Source organism: Solanum tuberosum, unplaced genomic scaffold (genome assembly GCF_000226075.1).
Source record: "Solanum tuberosum cultivar DM 1-3 516 R44 unplaced genomic scaffold, SolTub_3.0 scf00118, whole genome shotgun sequence".
In the NCBI taxonomy this organism is placed as follows: Eukaryota; Viridiplantae; Streptophyta; class Magnoliopsida; order Solanales; family Solanaceae; genus Solanum; species Solanum tuberosum.
The window spans coordinates 947,433-963,841 of NW_006239043.1; the positions used below are offsets into that span (position 1 = coordinate 947,433).

Here is a 16,409-nt window from a genome sequence, read left to right on the forward strand (position 1 = left end):
CCTCGAGGCGCCCTGCCCGGAGGCCCCCCACCCACCCACCGTCCTCCCCAGGCGCCTCGAGGCCCCCCGAAGATGATTTCAATATTAAATACTTGGCCATTGTTATCTTCTTAGTTTATCTCTGCTGATTGTGACATCCTTCAAATACTCCCTTGAGAAAATAATCTGTAGAAAAGCTATATCAGACCATTGGTTGACACACAGGGCAAGATAAAATAAGAAAAACAAGTGAGAAATAATATTAATTCATCAATTAAGCAAAATGGCAGATAATGGAATTTTTTTGAAAACTTGGCATCAATTGAGATATGCATGAATTGCCGCAAGCTAGCATTGGTTTCTGGCTTCTAAGATCCTACTCAAGGGCTGAGAAAATGAAGAAGAAGGAAAGTACATCAGGATAGAGTGAGGCTGGGTGGCTTTTCATATCCTGAGATTGGGGCAGGGTGGCTTATCTCCAGGGAGGAGGTCCCGAGTGTTCTTGTTACGACAGAAGGATGAACCAAAAATTTTGCTATAAAACATCGTTAGGTTAGGCTAGGTTTGTCACCAGGTTTCATGCATAAAAGAAATGAGAGTTAGTAGGGGAAGACAGAGGATTTTGTTCAGGTGGATAAGGATTAGTGACAAAGACGAGCATAACAGGAAATGATGCAGTGTTCTAGCATCTATGTATCATAATCTTCCGAAGTCACTTAATGGTCAATGACCTAGAGTACAAACTTTCTTAAGTTTTCAAATTTTACTTCAAGTGTACTGTTTGTCTAGTCAGCCAAGATCATCGAAATGGGTCCAATTCTTCTAAATAGTGGAAATAAACATGTGTGTGTTATGTTTGTGTAAACCAAATAAATTACAATCACACATTCACCAGGCTAAATAAAATTGAAGAAAAGTCTGATATCATCTGCAACACTTGAAACTGATCCAATTCACATACCGTTGTAATCCCATGAGCAAGGGGTGAACCCCCACCACAGGGAAGTTTTTCAAGATGATTTCTTGCCATCAATATTGACCTAGAAGGTGGCAACAAAACTTCAGCAGCATCTTCTCGAAAGGGAATGATACAGACCTGTATAAAGTTTATCATTAACATAATAAGAAATTTCCTATGGCCTCCCCAAATAATCTATGCCAAGGAGACAAGCTCATGGATACCATCAGGCTCAGCTAGAAATTAACCAATAAGAAAAAGGAAGAGATTGAGAAAAGGATTAAATCAACGGACTGTAGTCACGAAGAATCTAAAAAGGAGAATGGTTGATAAGTAGATGACTAAAGGAATTTTTACTTAGTTTATAGAACAAAAGCAACCGCTTCAAGTGTATGCAGCAAGTGCACATATGAAAAAATCACTACATGGAAAGAACATGAGATTTACTTTAGTACTATAACCTTTTGCAAGATGTCTGTTTCAGATCAATCACTAGCTGTTTTTCGTCTTAAGAAACATTCCTTTACTCTTTCAGTGTTAATATTAGAATTGAAAGTTGACCTGATCTCTGCTTGTATAACTCTCTTTTTTAAAAAGATTTTTTCCCGCATCGGAACAAGACCCACTATACTAGATTTAGCCAATTCGGGTGCGGATGGGGATTCCCCAATAGATTCTACAGATTCGGATTTGGATGCCCCTGCGCATAAACATATGGATAGGGATGCCGATTCAGATGCGGCTAGAAAGGCTCGTTTGAGTGATTCATAAACCCTCGTCGGGATAAACAAGCAAGGGTTTCATCCTCTACTTATGGGAATGCTACTTCGAGAAATGCTGCTTCAGGATAAACTAGATATGTTGCGAGAGAAACTGGATATTTTCCTATGGCTTGGACCCTTTCACTCGAGAACTCAAAGGGGGGAAAGAATTCTTCAACATAGTCACAAGAAGGTGGTCTACGACCATTAGATTCCTCTTTATTTAGTCAATACTTTGTCTACTTGGTTACGTCATTCTTCAGTAGACATCTCAAATATCATAAACATGGTTCTAGATATATCAGTTGCTCATTAACCACATGGGTGCTATCAAATATTGAGATTTATATAACAGTTAAGGTAACTAAGGCTAGCTTTAAGTAGTCTAGTTAAAATATAAGCTTCTATCCACAATGTGATCCAAGTTTTCAAGATCTGCAAGTTTGAATGAACAATATCAAAGTCATAACCATGATTCTCAATGTACAATTTCTCATCTACCACAAATTTCATATCAAATAGTAATCTTCAGATATTAATTAGGATAGCATAAGCAAATTTAAGAAGCCAACTTGAATAGAAGCTTCTGACCATATTATGATGGAAGTTATCAAGATCTTCAAGTTTCAATGAACAATATAAAGTGAAGTTAGCATATGTTCCATCATGCCAATCTCTTGCTTCTTTTTCATGATATGAGATGAAAGACTTAGTTCTATGCATTTAGGAATAATGAGTATAAAGAAATGTTTATTTTATTCGTCCTTTATCAAAAAGAAATTATAAGGAACGTTGACATATCTGTACCTTAACAAGAACATAGCTTCAAAAGAACAGATAAAGACTTCAAGGAGGTAATCAAGGAAATTTTTTTTAACTTTACCAGAGTTCCTGCTTTGCATGCCATTCTTTTGGCTCTCATGTCAATTTGCTCTACATAAGCCTTCTGAGTTTTTTGGACATGTTTTGCTCTTTGTAACTTCTGATATGGCCAGCAGCTCTTAGAGTTGCATCAACTGCCAATCTCTTCACTGGACCCTGTCTAGGTACATCCTTGTTAGAAGAGATAATTAAACACTAGTTTGCTAAATAATAAATCATTTGTTGTTTAACATAACCATTGATTTGATTAATTCTTCAAGGGAAATCAATAACCTAATGAGACTAATGTAATAATAAAGGGAAAGGAACAGTAACCTTTGGAAGCATTGGCTTTATATATCGACCTCTATCTTCAGAGAAAATGACATTCTTTTCTCGTCCAGCTTTTCCTTTGCACATTTGTGCTTGTTGAGCAAAGAAGAGAAGTTTTTCTAGCTTCCAAGATCCTACTCAAGGGCAGAGAAAATGAAAAGGAAGGAAAGTACATCAGGATAGAGTGAGGCTGGGTGGCTTTTCATATTCTAGGATTGGGGTTGGGTGGCTTATCTCCAGGGACTTTCAGTAACCAAGTGGTTTATTCAGCATTTTTATCAATCTTAAAATGTGATAGTTCACAGTATGAAGAACTCAAAGCTCTAGTGTGATCTCTTTGGAACCTTTTGACCATATTTATCTTACTCTAGCTTTCAACTCATCTAGTCAATCATGATGATACAAAACCATGATATCAACATCCCATTATTAAGAATGCTGCCAAGGAACAATTATGAAATAGGAATTGGACTCCATGGTGTAATAACTACACCAATACAGTAAAAGAGGATAGATAAATAATATTTTACTAAACTTCATTCTAAAAGGAGGGATAATCTCGATTCAAACAGGGCAATGCTGGACAGTAAACAATTACGGGATTCACAGATGGAGAAAACAAGCTGTCATATTCAACAAACAATAGGCAAAACAACTTCATTACTAATTAGCTTTGAGATTCTATCCTTATTTTTGGAAAGAAGACAACATGAAGAGTAACGAAATTGAATGAAAGTTGATGCTTAGAGACAGTGAAAACAAAGAATGCAGATTCAACGACATTCAACCAAGTAGGACTCGAGATGAGGAATAGCGAAATAGACATAAAAAATAACAACAGTGAAACTAGACATGAAATGGCAAAGCTGAATCGACACGACGAGTAGACAATGAAATCATTTAAGAACACATACAATTAGGAATATTTATGTGTAGAAGATCATGGTATGAAATGCTATTTTCTTATGATTAATCTTTGATTTAAACAGATCCAAAGCTTCCAAGCCTTTTGTAGATGTTAATATGGGCACAAAATCAGCTTGATGAAAAAGTTGTGTATCCGCACATAAATGATTTATTGACTGCTAAACAGGACAATGATTTACCCTCCACCAAAACTTGACCAACTGCTTGAAGATGATGTATCGTTCTTCTTTCAAGACTTATAGTTTCTTTCATTTTTAATCAAATTATGGATTCTTAGATTAATGTTGTGTTTGTTTATGGATCAGAATGTACATGAACGAACATACCTAGTTTTGTATCGTAACAAGGTTTCATAAAATTGATTTGTATTTTTCATATCATAACCTTTGTTTCATATCACAATAAACAAAGAATTCAACTTCCAAATATCACAATCTTGACTAAAAAACAAAAAAGAAATCCCTCAAATCCTTAAATCCCTTCACTTGTGATATGAAACAAAAGCCCCATAAAAAAAATCACAAAACCCACATACATTTTCCTTGCATACACAAATTTATGCAAGAAACCCCATAACCAACTTACAAAAAAGTGAATCATCAAATCAGTAATAAAAAAAAATACATAAAACCCAGTACTCCGACAGTAAACAACAAAGTACACTGCACACAATAAACAGAGACCAAAAACAGAGAAAGACTCACAAGTTTGGAGGAATGAGAAATCGAGTTACGAGCAGAGACAGATGTATGATTCAAGATATTAGAAAATGTCGGTCGTTTCTGAGCGTTCAATTTTCCGGTCTGATTATTCTCCAACCTTGATGAATTCGTCGTCATTGCTTGTCTCTTCGCCACCGCAATCGAAACAGAAGAAGAGGTTCGTTGTCAATGTAAAACGATCGAAATGAAGACAAGAGTGTCGTCGTCATTGCTCGTCTCTTATCAAGAATTTTTCATCATCTCGAAGAAAGCCGTTAACTCTGTAATTCAAATTGGGCGACTAAATATCACCTGTTTGAATTGGACTTGACCAATCAAATGAAGACACGTGGGCTGTGAGTTTAGACACCTTTGTTTTTTTATTCACTATACTATAATGAAGTCAAATACAATTATACAATTTAATTATTTATTTATTTGGAAAAAAATAAAATCAACTTGTGATTTTTTTTTACTTATTTTGGCTTTAAAATAAGTGCTTATAAGCACTTCTTTATTTTATTCAAACACTACAAAATTGTTTAAAAACTATTTTGGCTTTAAAACACCTAAAATAAGTCAATCCATACAGGCTACTAATGTGCCAATATATAGATGTATTAAGACATTGAGAAAAGACATAAAGTCACCACTGAAGTTGTCCCGAATTTTCAAAAAGACACCTTAACTTTGCAATCGTTCTATTACTCCTATCAAACAATTTTGAACATATATTATTATATCATTTTTCGATCAACCCCAAATTTTAATAAGCAAGTGTGTTCACACACCAATCATTGCATGACACGTGTTAATTTAATTTAAAATGTAATTTTTTTTTCATTTTAAGTTTTTTTTTCTCTCAATCACACACACACACATTTTTTTACTTATTTTAATTTTGACTTCATCTTAAATTATACTTCATCTTCCACCCCCCACTTTCAAGTGATTCATCCCTCCATTTTCTTTACCTCCCACCCTCACCCCACCCTCCATGTCAAGTTGAACCCTCTCCCATTTTTTTCTTTTCTTTTTCTTCTTATTCTCCAGTCAAATTCTTTATTTCAGTGATTTTTTTTATAAAAACGAATTCATACTATTTTCTAGACTTTATTAAATTATTGATAACAAAACTAATTATTTTTCTAAGAAAATTTAAAATTTTAAAGATATCATCAATTACTCCTTTTCATATAACTTCACTTTAAAAGAATCAATGAATTCCACGAAAATTGAAATAACTTAATTGAAATTGGATAAAAAAAAATACATGATACTTCCTAATCATCTTGAAATCTAATATGTTTATCAAAATGTAAGAAAATATTTAGATAAAGTTTTAAAATTTAAAGAGAGTAAAACTAATAGTAGTAAAAAAAAGGAAGATGAAGTTGTGGTAAAAATGGTGACATTGAAAGTGAGAAGCTTCAACGGAGATGACAATGAATTTTTGAAGAAGAAAGAGAAAAAACAAAAAGGAAAAAAAAAGTCAAAATAATAATAATAATAAAAAATCTATTTTATGATAAAATACTTGTAAAAATGAAATAATATTAGTTATTTTAGGTTGCTCACTCTCTTTGAGAGAGTGCACACACTCTCTATGTCAGGTGGACAAAAAATTACCTAATAATATCAATTCAAAATTGTTTAGTGGGGTAATAGAACGTCTGCATAGTTAAGGTGCCTTTTTGAAAATTCGAGACAAGTTCAGGTGTCACTTTATGTCTTTCATTCTCATTATTAATATTGTTGTCTTTATGTGTGGTTCTAATTTATCCCTTATCATTTTAGTTGACAACTTGTAGCAATACATTCATATTCAATCTTTTTAAAAAATAAAATAATGAAGTAACTTGTATTGAAAAGCATCAAGAAAGATGCATAAATCACAACTAAAAAGGTTAACTAAACACAAAATTAATAATTATGATCGAAATAAGTTATCCCTACTTGTGGATGAAATATTAATCCCAAGATAACTTATTCTTGGACAAAAATGTAAAATAACAAAAGTATCTTCTTAAACCCTCTTTTACAAACAAACAACTTATTCTTAAAGGATGTTTTTGTAAACAAACAAATAGTTCTTATAAATTATACCATTCATATTATTTGAATATGACAAACCAAAGAACCAATAAAAAATAATCACAACATAACTAATCTTGATGATCAAATAAGTCACTCAAGAGTAACTTAAATTTAAAAGAACATAAAACACAAGCAAATACTAGGAAGATATACACTTCTTTTTTTTGCCAAAAGAACGTGATATAAAGAGTATAAAAATAAGAGCTTTCAAGTTCAAGCATTTACAGAAGTAAAAGATATTTACATAATCAGGTCAAGTATAAGATAATCACTACAACAAGAAGAAATGCAGTCTAATCTCACGAGCGGGGGTTTAGAAAGGGTAGAATATATACAGAACTTACCCCTACCTTAAGAAGAAGGTAGAGAAGTTGTTCCGATAGACCCTCAACTCAAAGGAAGAAATAAGATAATTGCAAGTTAATCTCTTTAATACATAATACTTAGTAATCTAGTAAAACTGGCACTAACTTGGTGCTGAATTCATTGATTGTATAAAAAAGATATTTACATTCCCAGGGTACATAACTTAAATCGTAAAATACATTGTGCAGCTCTGAAAGTAAGAAAAACTAGCCTTAAATATATCTATACCTTTGGCCGTGATGGCATGGATGACAATGATAACTCCTCCATGGTGTAAATACCAGGTGGGGGTAAGTATATCACATCTTCCTCTGGTGGATCATCGGGTGGGGTTAAGTTTATCCTGTTCTCCTTTGGTGGCTCACCGGGTGGGGTTAAGTTTATCCCGTTTTCCTCTGGTGGCACGCACAGAACAGATCGATTCTCTGGTGTCATATCTTCATTTGGGCCAGGAGGATACTCAATCTCAGAAGCACTTAAATCAAATATAAACACAGAGAACTGGGAATTTCCTTTGTATCTGAAGAGTAAAAAGTAGCCACAAGCAATTGAATAGTACTCCTTGAATTTGTTCCAGCCTTCATTTAACCATACCATGCCACTAGAGTTAAGCAATTTTATTTTCCATACCACACCATTTGGGACCTCAAGCAACACAATATCCCCCAGATTAGCGCCATGCTCGGTTACAAATTCATTAGGGATGTGCTGTAAAATACCAAAATTGGTAAGATATGAACAAAATATAAAATATAAGAGAAGAAACGTAAAAAACAAATAGAAAGAAAGGAAAAGCTTCAGACAAGCTGGTGTAGACAAGTTTCCAATCACACAGCATTTCTTTTCTTTAAAAAAAATCATCCAGAAATCCTGAAAGCCAGTGAAACTCAATAGATAATGAGTCAGCCCCTCTAGCCTTCTTCACTCAAATACCATACTTTTGTCAGTGGAAGGGTAAGAAACCGTGACCGTGTGACGTGCATCTAACACACATATCATACATTGAGCTCTTACCACTGGATGAGAACCCTGGGGGTGCAATCGCATATTGTTACTAGAAAAGGAGAAAGAGAAACAGGAAGCAAGATACTAAGTAGGAAAACCCCTAATAAAGACTAACAACAAATACTAAAGGTGACTAGTAAGTTAGGGTCTAGCATTTATCAGTCAAATTTGCAGAACTGAAGCTTCCATTTTTCATTCCTAAAGCTGGGTATTTCTTTTCCGTTGTAGGCTGTTAATCTTGGTAGTGGCTTCTTATCACATATATTGGTGGGTGATAAGTGTTTATTAGAAAAATCCAAACTCGTAAAGCTAGCTTGAACAAACACTTGAGTTTCCTCAGCGGATAACCATTTGCAGCAGTGCTGCATTTCCCAGTGTTGATTCAACTACAATGAGGGGTCATTTGGTAGGTGTATAAGAATAGTACTGAATAGGATGTATCAGTAATGCTGGAACTATTTCCTATCCCTTGTTGGTTTGGTGTATTAAGGGCAGTTTTATCTTTACCCTGCTTATATATGTATTAATATAGCCCATGTATAGTTAATACCATGATTTGCTATGTATTAGTTATGCATAGGCTAAAAATCCTATCAAACAAAGAATTAAATAATACCATGAACAATACATTTATTAGATTCTCTAATACACCCTACCAAACGACCCGAGTTCTATATGCATAAAAAGGCAGCCCGGGGCACGAAGCATTCACATTCATTCAGGGGTCCAGGAAAGGGCTGTAGTGGGTGTGATGTAGGTAGTCTACCCAGACACAAGCATGAATGATTGATTCCATGGGTTGATCCCAGGCACAAACATCAATGATTGATTTCACGACGTGATCCTATGAACTATAGGTGACATGGAGACAACTTTACTATTGGTCCAAGGCTCGTCTTCAATGAGCTTTATCTATATGGATGAGAATAAATATTCCTATTGGACGACTATTCATGTGAACATAAATATTTATATTGATTTCTCTTTCTTTTTCTTCTGGAAAAATTTGGTCAATCAGACCTGACAAAACAAACCTTCTTTGGTCAATCAAAAGAGATAAAAGTGAATACCAAAAAAGGCTTGTTCATTGTTAATACGCCTCCTTTTTATCCATATACGTTCCCTGGTAAAGCTGATAAGAGCTTTTATGAAATCAACTGCTAACAAGAGCAGAAGCCTTCGTAATTTCTCCAGTTCAAAGTATTCATATTATTCATTCTTGTTGGCTCAAAAACAGGGAGCTTGGCCGACGCTAAAATATATTGAAATTAAGGTTTGCCAAATACCTTCTGATCCTCAAGCTTTCTACATCCTCAAAACCTTTCCTGTTAGCCCCAATTAGTTTCACACATTAAAGTACATACATCCTATGAAGACAGAGTTATTATGCTAAAATGTTAGGAACGTCAAGAATCCACTCATGCATGTATAAAAAACCTACATGAAAGGCATGGTGACCTATAAGTACATCACATGACTTTCTTTTAACTACTGCAGCATCAGCCATGAGTTTGGAGTTTAGGAAGTTTGATATCATTTCTCTTGCAAAATCCTTAACTACACACCCTAGACTCCTTCAACTATGTAAACCACACATATTGTCAGTTTGTACACAAGATCCTGCATGAAGATGAACTTTTAAGCTACATGTCAAATTATGAGTTTGAGAGGAGTTGCTCTAACATCAAAAGTAGGCTAATTATTTAGCTTTACCATTTGAAACAAGACCTGGGATTGATCTTACCCCTCTGATTGTCATAACAAGCTCATAATCAAAGAAAGCTCCCTAGTACATCTCCCTCTTACGCCACTTGAAATTACATTTTTCACTCCCCAAGTTTGGTATTATTTCATTACAGAAAACCACATGACCAGAAACGCAGACATACTTTAGTAGTAAGCTTGTTAATCAATGTGTGGGTTCAATTTTAAGTTCTCAAAAATGAAATATTGGAAATTAAATGAAATCACCAAATTACACTCATTATTAGCATCTCTACACACCCACTTGTGGAATTACACTGGGTATATTGTTGTTGACTAGGACCAAATGTATTCAATCTCCACCACCTTCCCCATTATCAACAACATTGTTTTAGACAAATGCTCTTATTTATGACAAGAAACGATTTTTTACAAACCAAAAAAGGAATTTTAAAACTTATAAATCTTCACAAACTTAACGAAGAGAAAGTACTACTACAGCACAAATGAATAGCACAGAAGCCATACAAGTAGAAACAGAAAAGGAAGATACAAAATGAAAGAACATAAGCCATACAAGTAGAAACAGAAAAGAATGATATAAGATGAAAATATCTCATCATAAAACCACTTGCAGAACTTACTAATTTAGAGGCATGGGGAGACAGGATAATCTTGAAGAAGTGAGGGGTTATCTCCGGGATATCCACCGGTTTTGGTTCCCCTTGCCCTTGTCTGTTTGCCATCCCTGCTGGCTGCTTTTCCGGTCTGGCTGCCGTCTCTGCCGGATGCTCTTCCCTCCTGTCTACCATCTCTACCGGCTGCTCTTCTTGTGGTAAACTAATGTCAATTTTTTGCATTAGCTTTTGGGAACAGCAGTGAGAAAAACGAAACATTTACCACTGCATTAGATGTGTGAGAACTGAATTTTCAACATCAATCTTTGAAACTTTTAACCAATAATCATACAGCTCATTCCAAAGTGGGGTCTTTTACTTATGCAAGAAACTAAGAAGAACGAATACATAATAAACCTGAAAATCTATATTCTTTTTAATTCACTCCACTTTATTTCCACTATCACTTTTCTTCATCTTTTCTCTTGAATAACTGAGAAATATCTGAGGAGAGTGATGAACTTACACTCGTGATGTGCTCATACCCATACATCACGCATTGTGCTCTTAACACTATACCAATGCCCTCGGACCCATGTTTCTCAAACTCTCCTAAAATGTTGCCGCTCCCGTGTCAGATCCTCCAAAAATGGTGTCGTAGGGCTTTGGTCTGGGAAGGGTAGAGACGTAGAGTGTACGTAGTAAACCTTACCCCTATCTCATGTAGGTAGAGACAACAATTCCTACCCTATGAAGCACAAAAATTCCTTAATTCAGCATTACATATACTCAAAGCAAAAATCTAGCATTAAACTCATCGGCTTAAATCAAATTGCGACTACCAAAATATTCAACAATCAGCTCCTTTGCTGACTGATACTCCAATCGATCACAGTAAAAGACTTCTTCACTGTTCCATAAATGGGTCAAATTAAATACCCGAATCAGAGCTTGAATAAGCTCAAAAATCTAATGTTGTTCCTCCTTTCTTTTTCTCTTTGTGCACATAGTTGTGTTTTTCTTTTCAAGGGCCTCTCTACCTCCATGTGCTAGGTGTAAGGTCTGTGTACAGTCTAACCTCCCAAACCCAAGTGGGATTCACCGGGTATGTTGCATATATTTGTGTGCTTTTGTTCAAAAACTAAATCATCTAAAAGTAATTTACATACGCTGACACCACAAACACAACAATTCCTACCCTACGAAGCACAAAATTCCTCAAATTCAGCACTACATATATATATTCAAAGCAAAAATCTAGAATTTACCTCATTGGGAGAAATCAAAATATGACCAAAACACTCAACAATCAGCTCCACTGATCTGCTAACTGATACTACAGTGTTCCATAAACGGGTCAAAGTGAATACCCGAACTATCCGACACCACCTTTACATATATCAATCGTCCGTCAAGGGTTTCCCGGAAAATCTCCCCGCCGACAACCCTTTTCGAATCTGAAGAATTTTCAGTGCGGAGATCCAAATTAAATTTATAGGGCCGCTTCAACCGACCCGTTTTAGGATCCGATTTTAGCTGGATGCTTTAGGCAAATGTTTGGTTACCACTTAAATATTGTCTATATTTTAAAGAGAAACCCGCACAAATATCACTAGTTTAGGACATAATTATGTGTGATCACTTTAGTTTTTGAAATATTTTTCGTATCATATTTACTTCACTAGATACATATATTTGGTATCTAAGTGTGATTCACATGTATTCGGGATACACCAACTCTCTCACTCGCCTCTCTCTCTCAAATGTATTTAGTATCCTAGATACATGTATCTAGTGTAATTCGCATGTATATGAGATACACCGACTCTTTGTCTATCTTCTATTTCGCTTCATCCCTCCTCTCTCGCTCACGGCTCACCTCTCATCCTATGTATTTGTATTTTAAAAAATAATAATCATATATATATATATATATATATATATATATAATAGAACCTTAGACCCGCCTACGTGACGCCACCACAAACTAAAATTTCCTTTTAATTTATTTATTTCCAAAAACCACAAACTAGAATTTCTTTTTAATTTATTTATTTCCAAAACTAGCCTTCCTCTTTCATGAGAAGTTGTGACATTTATGAAAAGTTATGACTTTTGTGAAAAGTTGTGACTTTAATGAAAAGTTGCGACTTTTATGAAAAAGTGTGACTTTAATGAAGAGTTGCGGCTTTTATGAAAAGTTGTGACTTTTATGAAAGGTTGTGACCTTCCCGAAGGGTTGCAACTTTTCCAAATAGTTGCTACATTTCCGATAAGGCACAATAAACATTTGTTCAAACTACCATTTGCTGTCTATAAATAGAGGGATTTCCTCTCATTTTAAAACTACGAAAATTTTGAACCTCTTCTTCTTATTCTTCTTCACAATTAAATATTTGTGTACTTTGCTCATGTTGAGTGGCTCGCTGACCCCATTGCTTATGTTACAGATCCTGATATGTATTTTTATAGTCATTAATTTATCCTTATGTTATTAAGGATAAATGGTAAGATGTAATAATTTTCATTTTCCTTTACATTATTCATGTTTGTTACTACGTAATCTTGTATGTAAGACAATATAGTGTTTTAGTTTTAATGACTGATAGGTTTTCAGTATTGTTTTATAAATTTCGTGATATTAAATTTTCGCGTGAAGCGCGGGTAATTTTACTAGTTATATATATATATGGTATCAAACTTACATGTATCTAGTATCATTGATATTGTATCTGACTTGAAAATTAAAAGATTGGTCTATCTAACTTGAAATTTGATATGAAATTATTAATTAGTGAGACAATATGTAATTATTTCAAACTATATTATTTATGGTAGGAATATTTGTGTAATTAGGTCATTTTTCCTATTTTAAATATCTTTCAAGCCTAACATTTGCAATAATTTATAAAAAAAAATCAAATTAATGCATATAATTTTTCTTATGAAATTTCAATTAGCTTAAACAATAGGAATAATTTTAGATCAAGCTATTAGTAGTAAGAGTATTATCGAACTAAATTATTAAAGAAAGACATTGTTATTCAATTTTCACATAGTTTGAAAGCATTTTTTACTCTTTTCTATTAAAAGTCTTAGGAATATGTACAAAATTAACATGATCCACAATATATAGGAGACGAATATCATATCTTCATATACATTTACACTTCCGACAAAACTTGTATAATTTTCTTCAACTTATTCATCATTCATTATGAATCATTTCGTATCTGGTTTTTGTAACACCTCGCTAAGTGAAAGAGTTAGAATTAGAAAGAGTCATTTTTGGAAAGAATGAAAAATCTGAAAAATTGGTTAAGTTATATTAAGTTGAGTTTTGGGTCAACTTCAAACAATCATAACTCTTAACCCAGAATGATTTAGGTGTTCTACAAGATACCGTTGGAAAGATAATTCAAATTATCTTTCCAAGGCCGCCAAGTTTGCTCGATTCCGAGTTTGTATGAGGGAGATATGTCCATTTGAAGTTGGGTTGTCAAGATAAGAAAAGTCAAAACCGAATTTTAGAAGGGTATTTTGGTCTTTTCCATACCCAATTAATTAATTTCGTTTTTGGTAATTAAAATGGGGTCTAAACTGATTTGGTTCAGTTTACGTTTCATCAAAAAGAGTTAGGGTTTTGAGAGAAGAGAAAAGAAGAGGAGAAGAGACAAGGAATCGTCAAGTTCTTAAAGCTAAGGTCGTGGATTTCGTCAAGGGGTGATCCCTACGAGGTATGTGAGATCACATAGCGTTGTTTTAGTTCACCCACGCGCCAATCATGATTAAATTCAGCATAATTGTGTTCTTGAAAGAAAAGATTATGAGTTTTTGATGAAATTTGTTTAAGTTCTTTTGGGTTCTTGTTGTTGGAGTTGTTGAGAAGTTTCTTGAGTTTGATTCATGAGATTAGGTGCTGTTTTGAGTAGATTCTTACATATTTTGGTTATGTAGTCGAATCTAAGTGTTTGGGAAAAGAACCAATTGAATCTAGAGGGTTTAGAGTTGAAAAACGAGCAAGAAAATTCATCAAAAACCTGGGGAGGGGAGTGGGGCGCCGCGCCTCTCAAAGCGCCCCAAAGGGAACTCTGAAGTTTGGGCTCTGGGGTGCTGAGCCAGCCAGTGCGCCCCAACCCAGCTTCTGAAGTTTGCCCTCTGGCGCCTCGCGCCACTCAAAACGCCACGGACGTCAGGTCTTCCACCTTTTCCCACTTCTTTCCGTTTGAGTTCCCTAGCAACGTACCTAAGTTTTCTAGTTGATTTCTACACTCTAAGGTATGTCTAAACATCATGAAATCATCCATAAACATGAGATCATGAGCCTTGAATCCATAATTCAATTTAAGAAAAGTTAAGAGTCAAGTCAAGAGAAGTTCATAGAATTTTCCAAAAGTCTTTTACAAATGTTTCAACTTTGTTTTAAGGCTCGAGTTTTGAGTTCAGTAAAGAGTAAGAGTAAAGTTTCATTTCTTCAAAAGATTATACAGGAACTAAGTATTCCCAAGAGGTGAAATGTTTTCACATTTAAACAAAAAAGGAAACACCGATTTCCAAGAGAGCCTTTGAGCTAGTTTTTGAGTAATTATCTCAAACCACAAAAAGATCAGTTTTTGTTATTAAAACATATGAGCTGAGTATATTTTGGGAGTAGTATTGAGCACCGATATGGGGACGAGTTCATAATAACTCAAGTCTTCATAAACCATGTAGCCATCGTGGGTAAGAAAGGGTCATACTTTTTAGATGATACCTTAGTGCTTTTTAGCATAGACTAGTGGATCCACTTAGTTGAGGCGTTCTATATCACGGCAAGGTATAGGACAGTTCTGGTAGCGTGGGCGAGACGTTGTATCATCACTTTAGCTCATAGTGATGGTTGTCGGTTAGAGAAACTCCTACAGTATTATATTACTTTATATTTAAACTGAGTTGTTATTGTATTTCTTTAATACATTGAGTTGTCACATACTATTTTAAATGCTTTGTATAAATTGCACATTTTATTGTTGTTTTACTTTGCATTTGAGTTGAGTATTCATGAGATGAGTAAATCTAAGGTAAGTGTCCTTTTCAAATTCCTTTCAAGCTTATGTCATGTTTAGTTTTCCCCTCGTATGCTCGTCCATTCAATGTACTGATGACATTTGGCCTGCATCTTTTAATAATGCAGATACAAGTAACCAGGATCAGCATCTAGCGCCTCGTTGATCCAATTGAGTACTCTTGCTTCCGGAGGATTCCCTTTTATTGCTTTGTTAGTCAGTTGTTAGGATGATCGGGGGTCTTGTCCCGACATCCCTCTTAGTCAGTTCCTTAGTCTTGTATTTAAGATGTTTTGCTAAAAGACTTGAGTTGCCACTTTGGCTACTTTGAATGTTTATCCTTAAACGTTCTAAGTTTATTTGAGACAGTTGTTTTAAAGTGCATTTGAATCCTTGTATTAATGCTTTAAGTCTTCCTCTATGAGTTAAGTCAGGCCAAGGGTTCGCTCGGGGTTAGCAATGATTTTCGAGTGTCAGTCTTGCCCAAGGTGTAGGCTAGCGTGACAGTTTTCTTGATTACACATACTTCAACAATCATAACATTCTTAACGAATCGAACAACATATTTCACCCCCAAAAAAAATCGTTTCCAAACAAAAGTTTGTCCAAAAACTACTTGTAAAAAAAGAAAATAAATAGATGTTGGGAATAAAAAAAAAAGAAAAAAGGAATTATTTTTCATAGTGTAGTCGTCATCCAAACTAATAAACGATAAACATATAATATATAAATATTTTTATATTTCTTTTTTTATATATTTAACTATTGATTATAATAAGAGCAACTTTCACATATAGCAAACACAAAATTCATATTTGTATGTTATAGCAAAGTTTGCATAATTGCGCTCCATAGCAAACATAAATATGTATATTTCGCTATACATGTATAAAAGAAAGCAGTTGTATAATCTGCTTTGGTATACATATACAAAAAGATCAATTGTATAAAGTGAGAGAGGCGAGTGAGCGAGCGAGATCTGGGAGAGGGGAGAGAGGGGAACGAAAATATATGTATATATACAATATTCTCTCACTTTATACAAACACAAACGC

At 34.5% G+C, this 16,409-nt stretch overlaps 1 protein-coding gene and 1 long non-coding RNA gene across 3 annotated transcripts; both read right to left on the reverse strand.

Annotated features, from left to right (window-relative positions):
* Positions 1-1,039: 1,039 nt before the first annotated feature.
* On the reverse strand, positions 1,040-4,122 carry LOC102584084 (uncharacterized). The gene is made up of 3 exons (XR_367489.2): positions 2,896-4,122; positions 2,582-2,736; positions 1,040-1,075 (listed from the first exon to the last, which is right to left on the reverse strand). It is a non-coding gene; the product is annotated as an uncharacterized lncRNA (long non-coding RNA).
* A 2,825-nt stretch (positions 4,123-6,947) lies between these two features.
* LOC102584288 (B3 domain-containing protein At3g18960-like) lies at positions 6,948-11,832 on the reverse strand. 2 transcript variants are annotated; one of them, XM_015309932.1, is made up of 3 exons: positions 11,578-11,832; positions 10,337-10,565; positions 6,948-7,691 (listed from the first exon to the last, which is right to left on the reverse strand). In XM_015309932.1, the coding sequence occupies exons 1-3, from the start codon at positions 11,580-11,582 to the stop codon at positions 7,206-7,208; spliced, it is 720 nt and encodes a 239-aa protein (XP_015165418.1). In that variant the 5' UTR covers positions 11,583-11,832; the 3' UTR covers positions 6,948-7,205. The 2 variants fall into 2 exon arrangements, with proteins under 2 accessions (XP_015165418.1, XP_006350211.1); XM_006350149.2 differs by having other exon boundaries at positions 10,337-10,532; positions 11,578-11,831.
* Positions 11,833-16,409: the final 4,577 nt, after the last annotated feature.

Bases quoted from the DNA above. Each gene is read 5' to 3' on its own strand.
- LOC102584288 (XM_015309932.1), bottom strand. The intron at 7,692-10,336 runs GTAAGTTCTGCA...GGTATTTTACAG, and splicing joins CTCCCCATGCCTCTAAATTA to CACATCCCTAATGAATTTGT.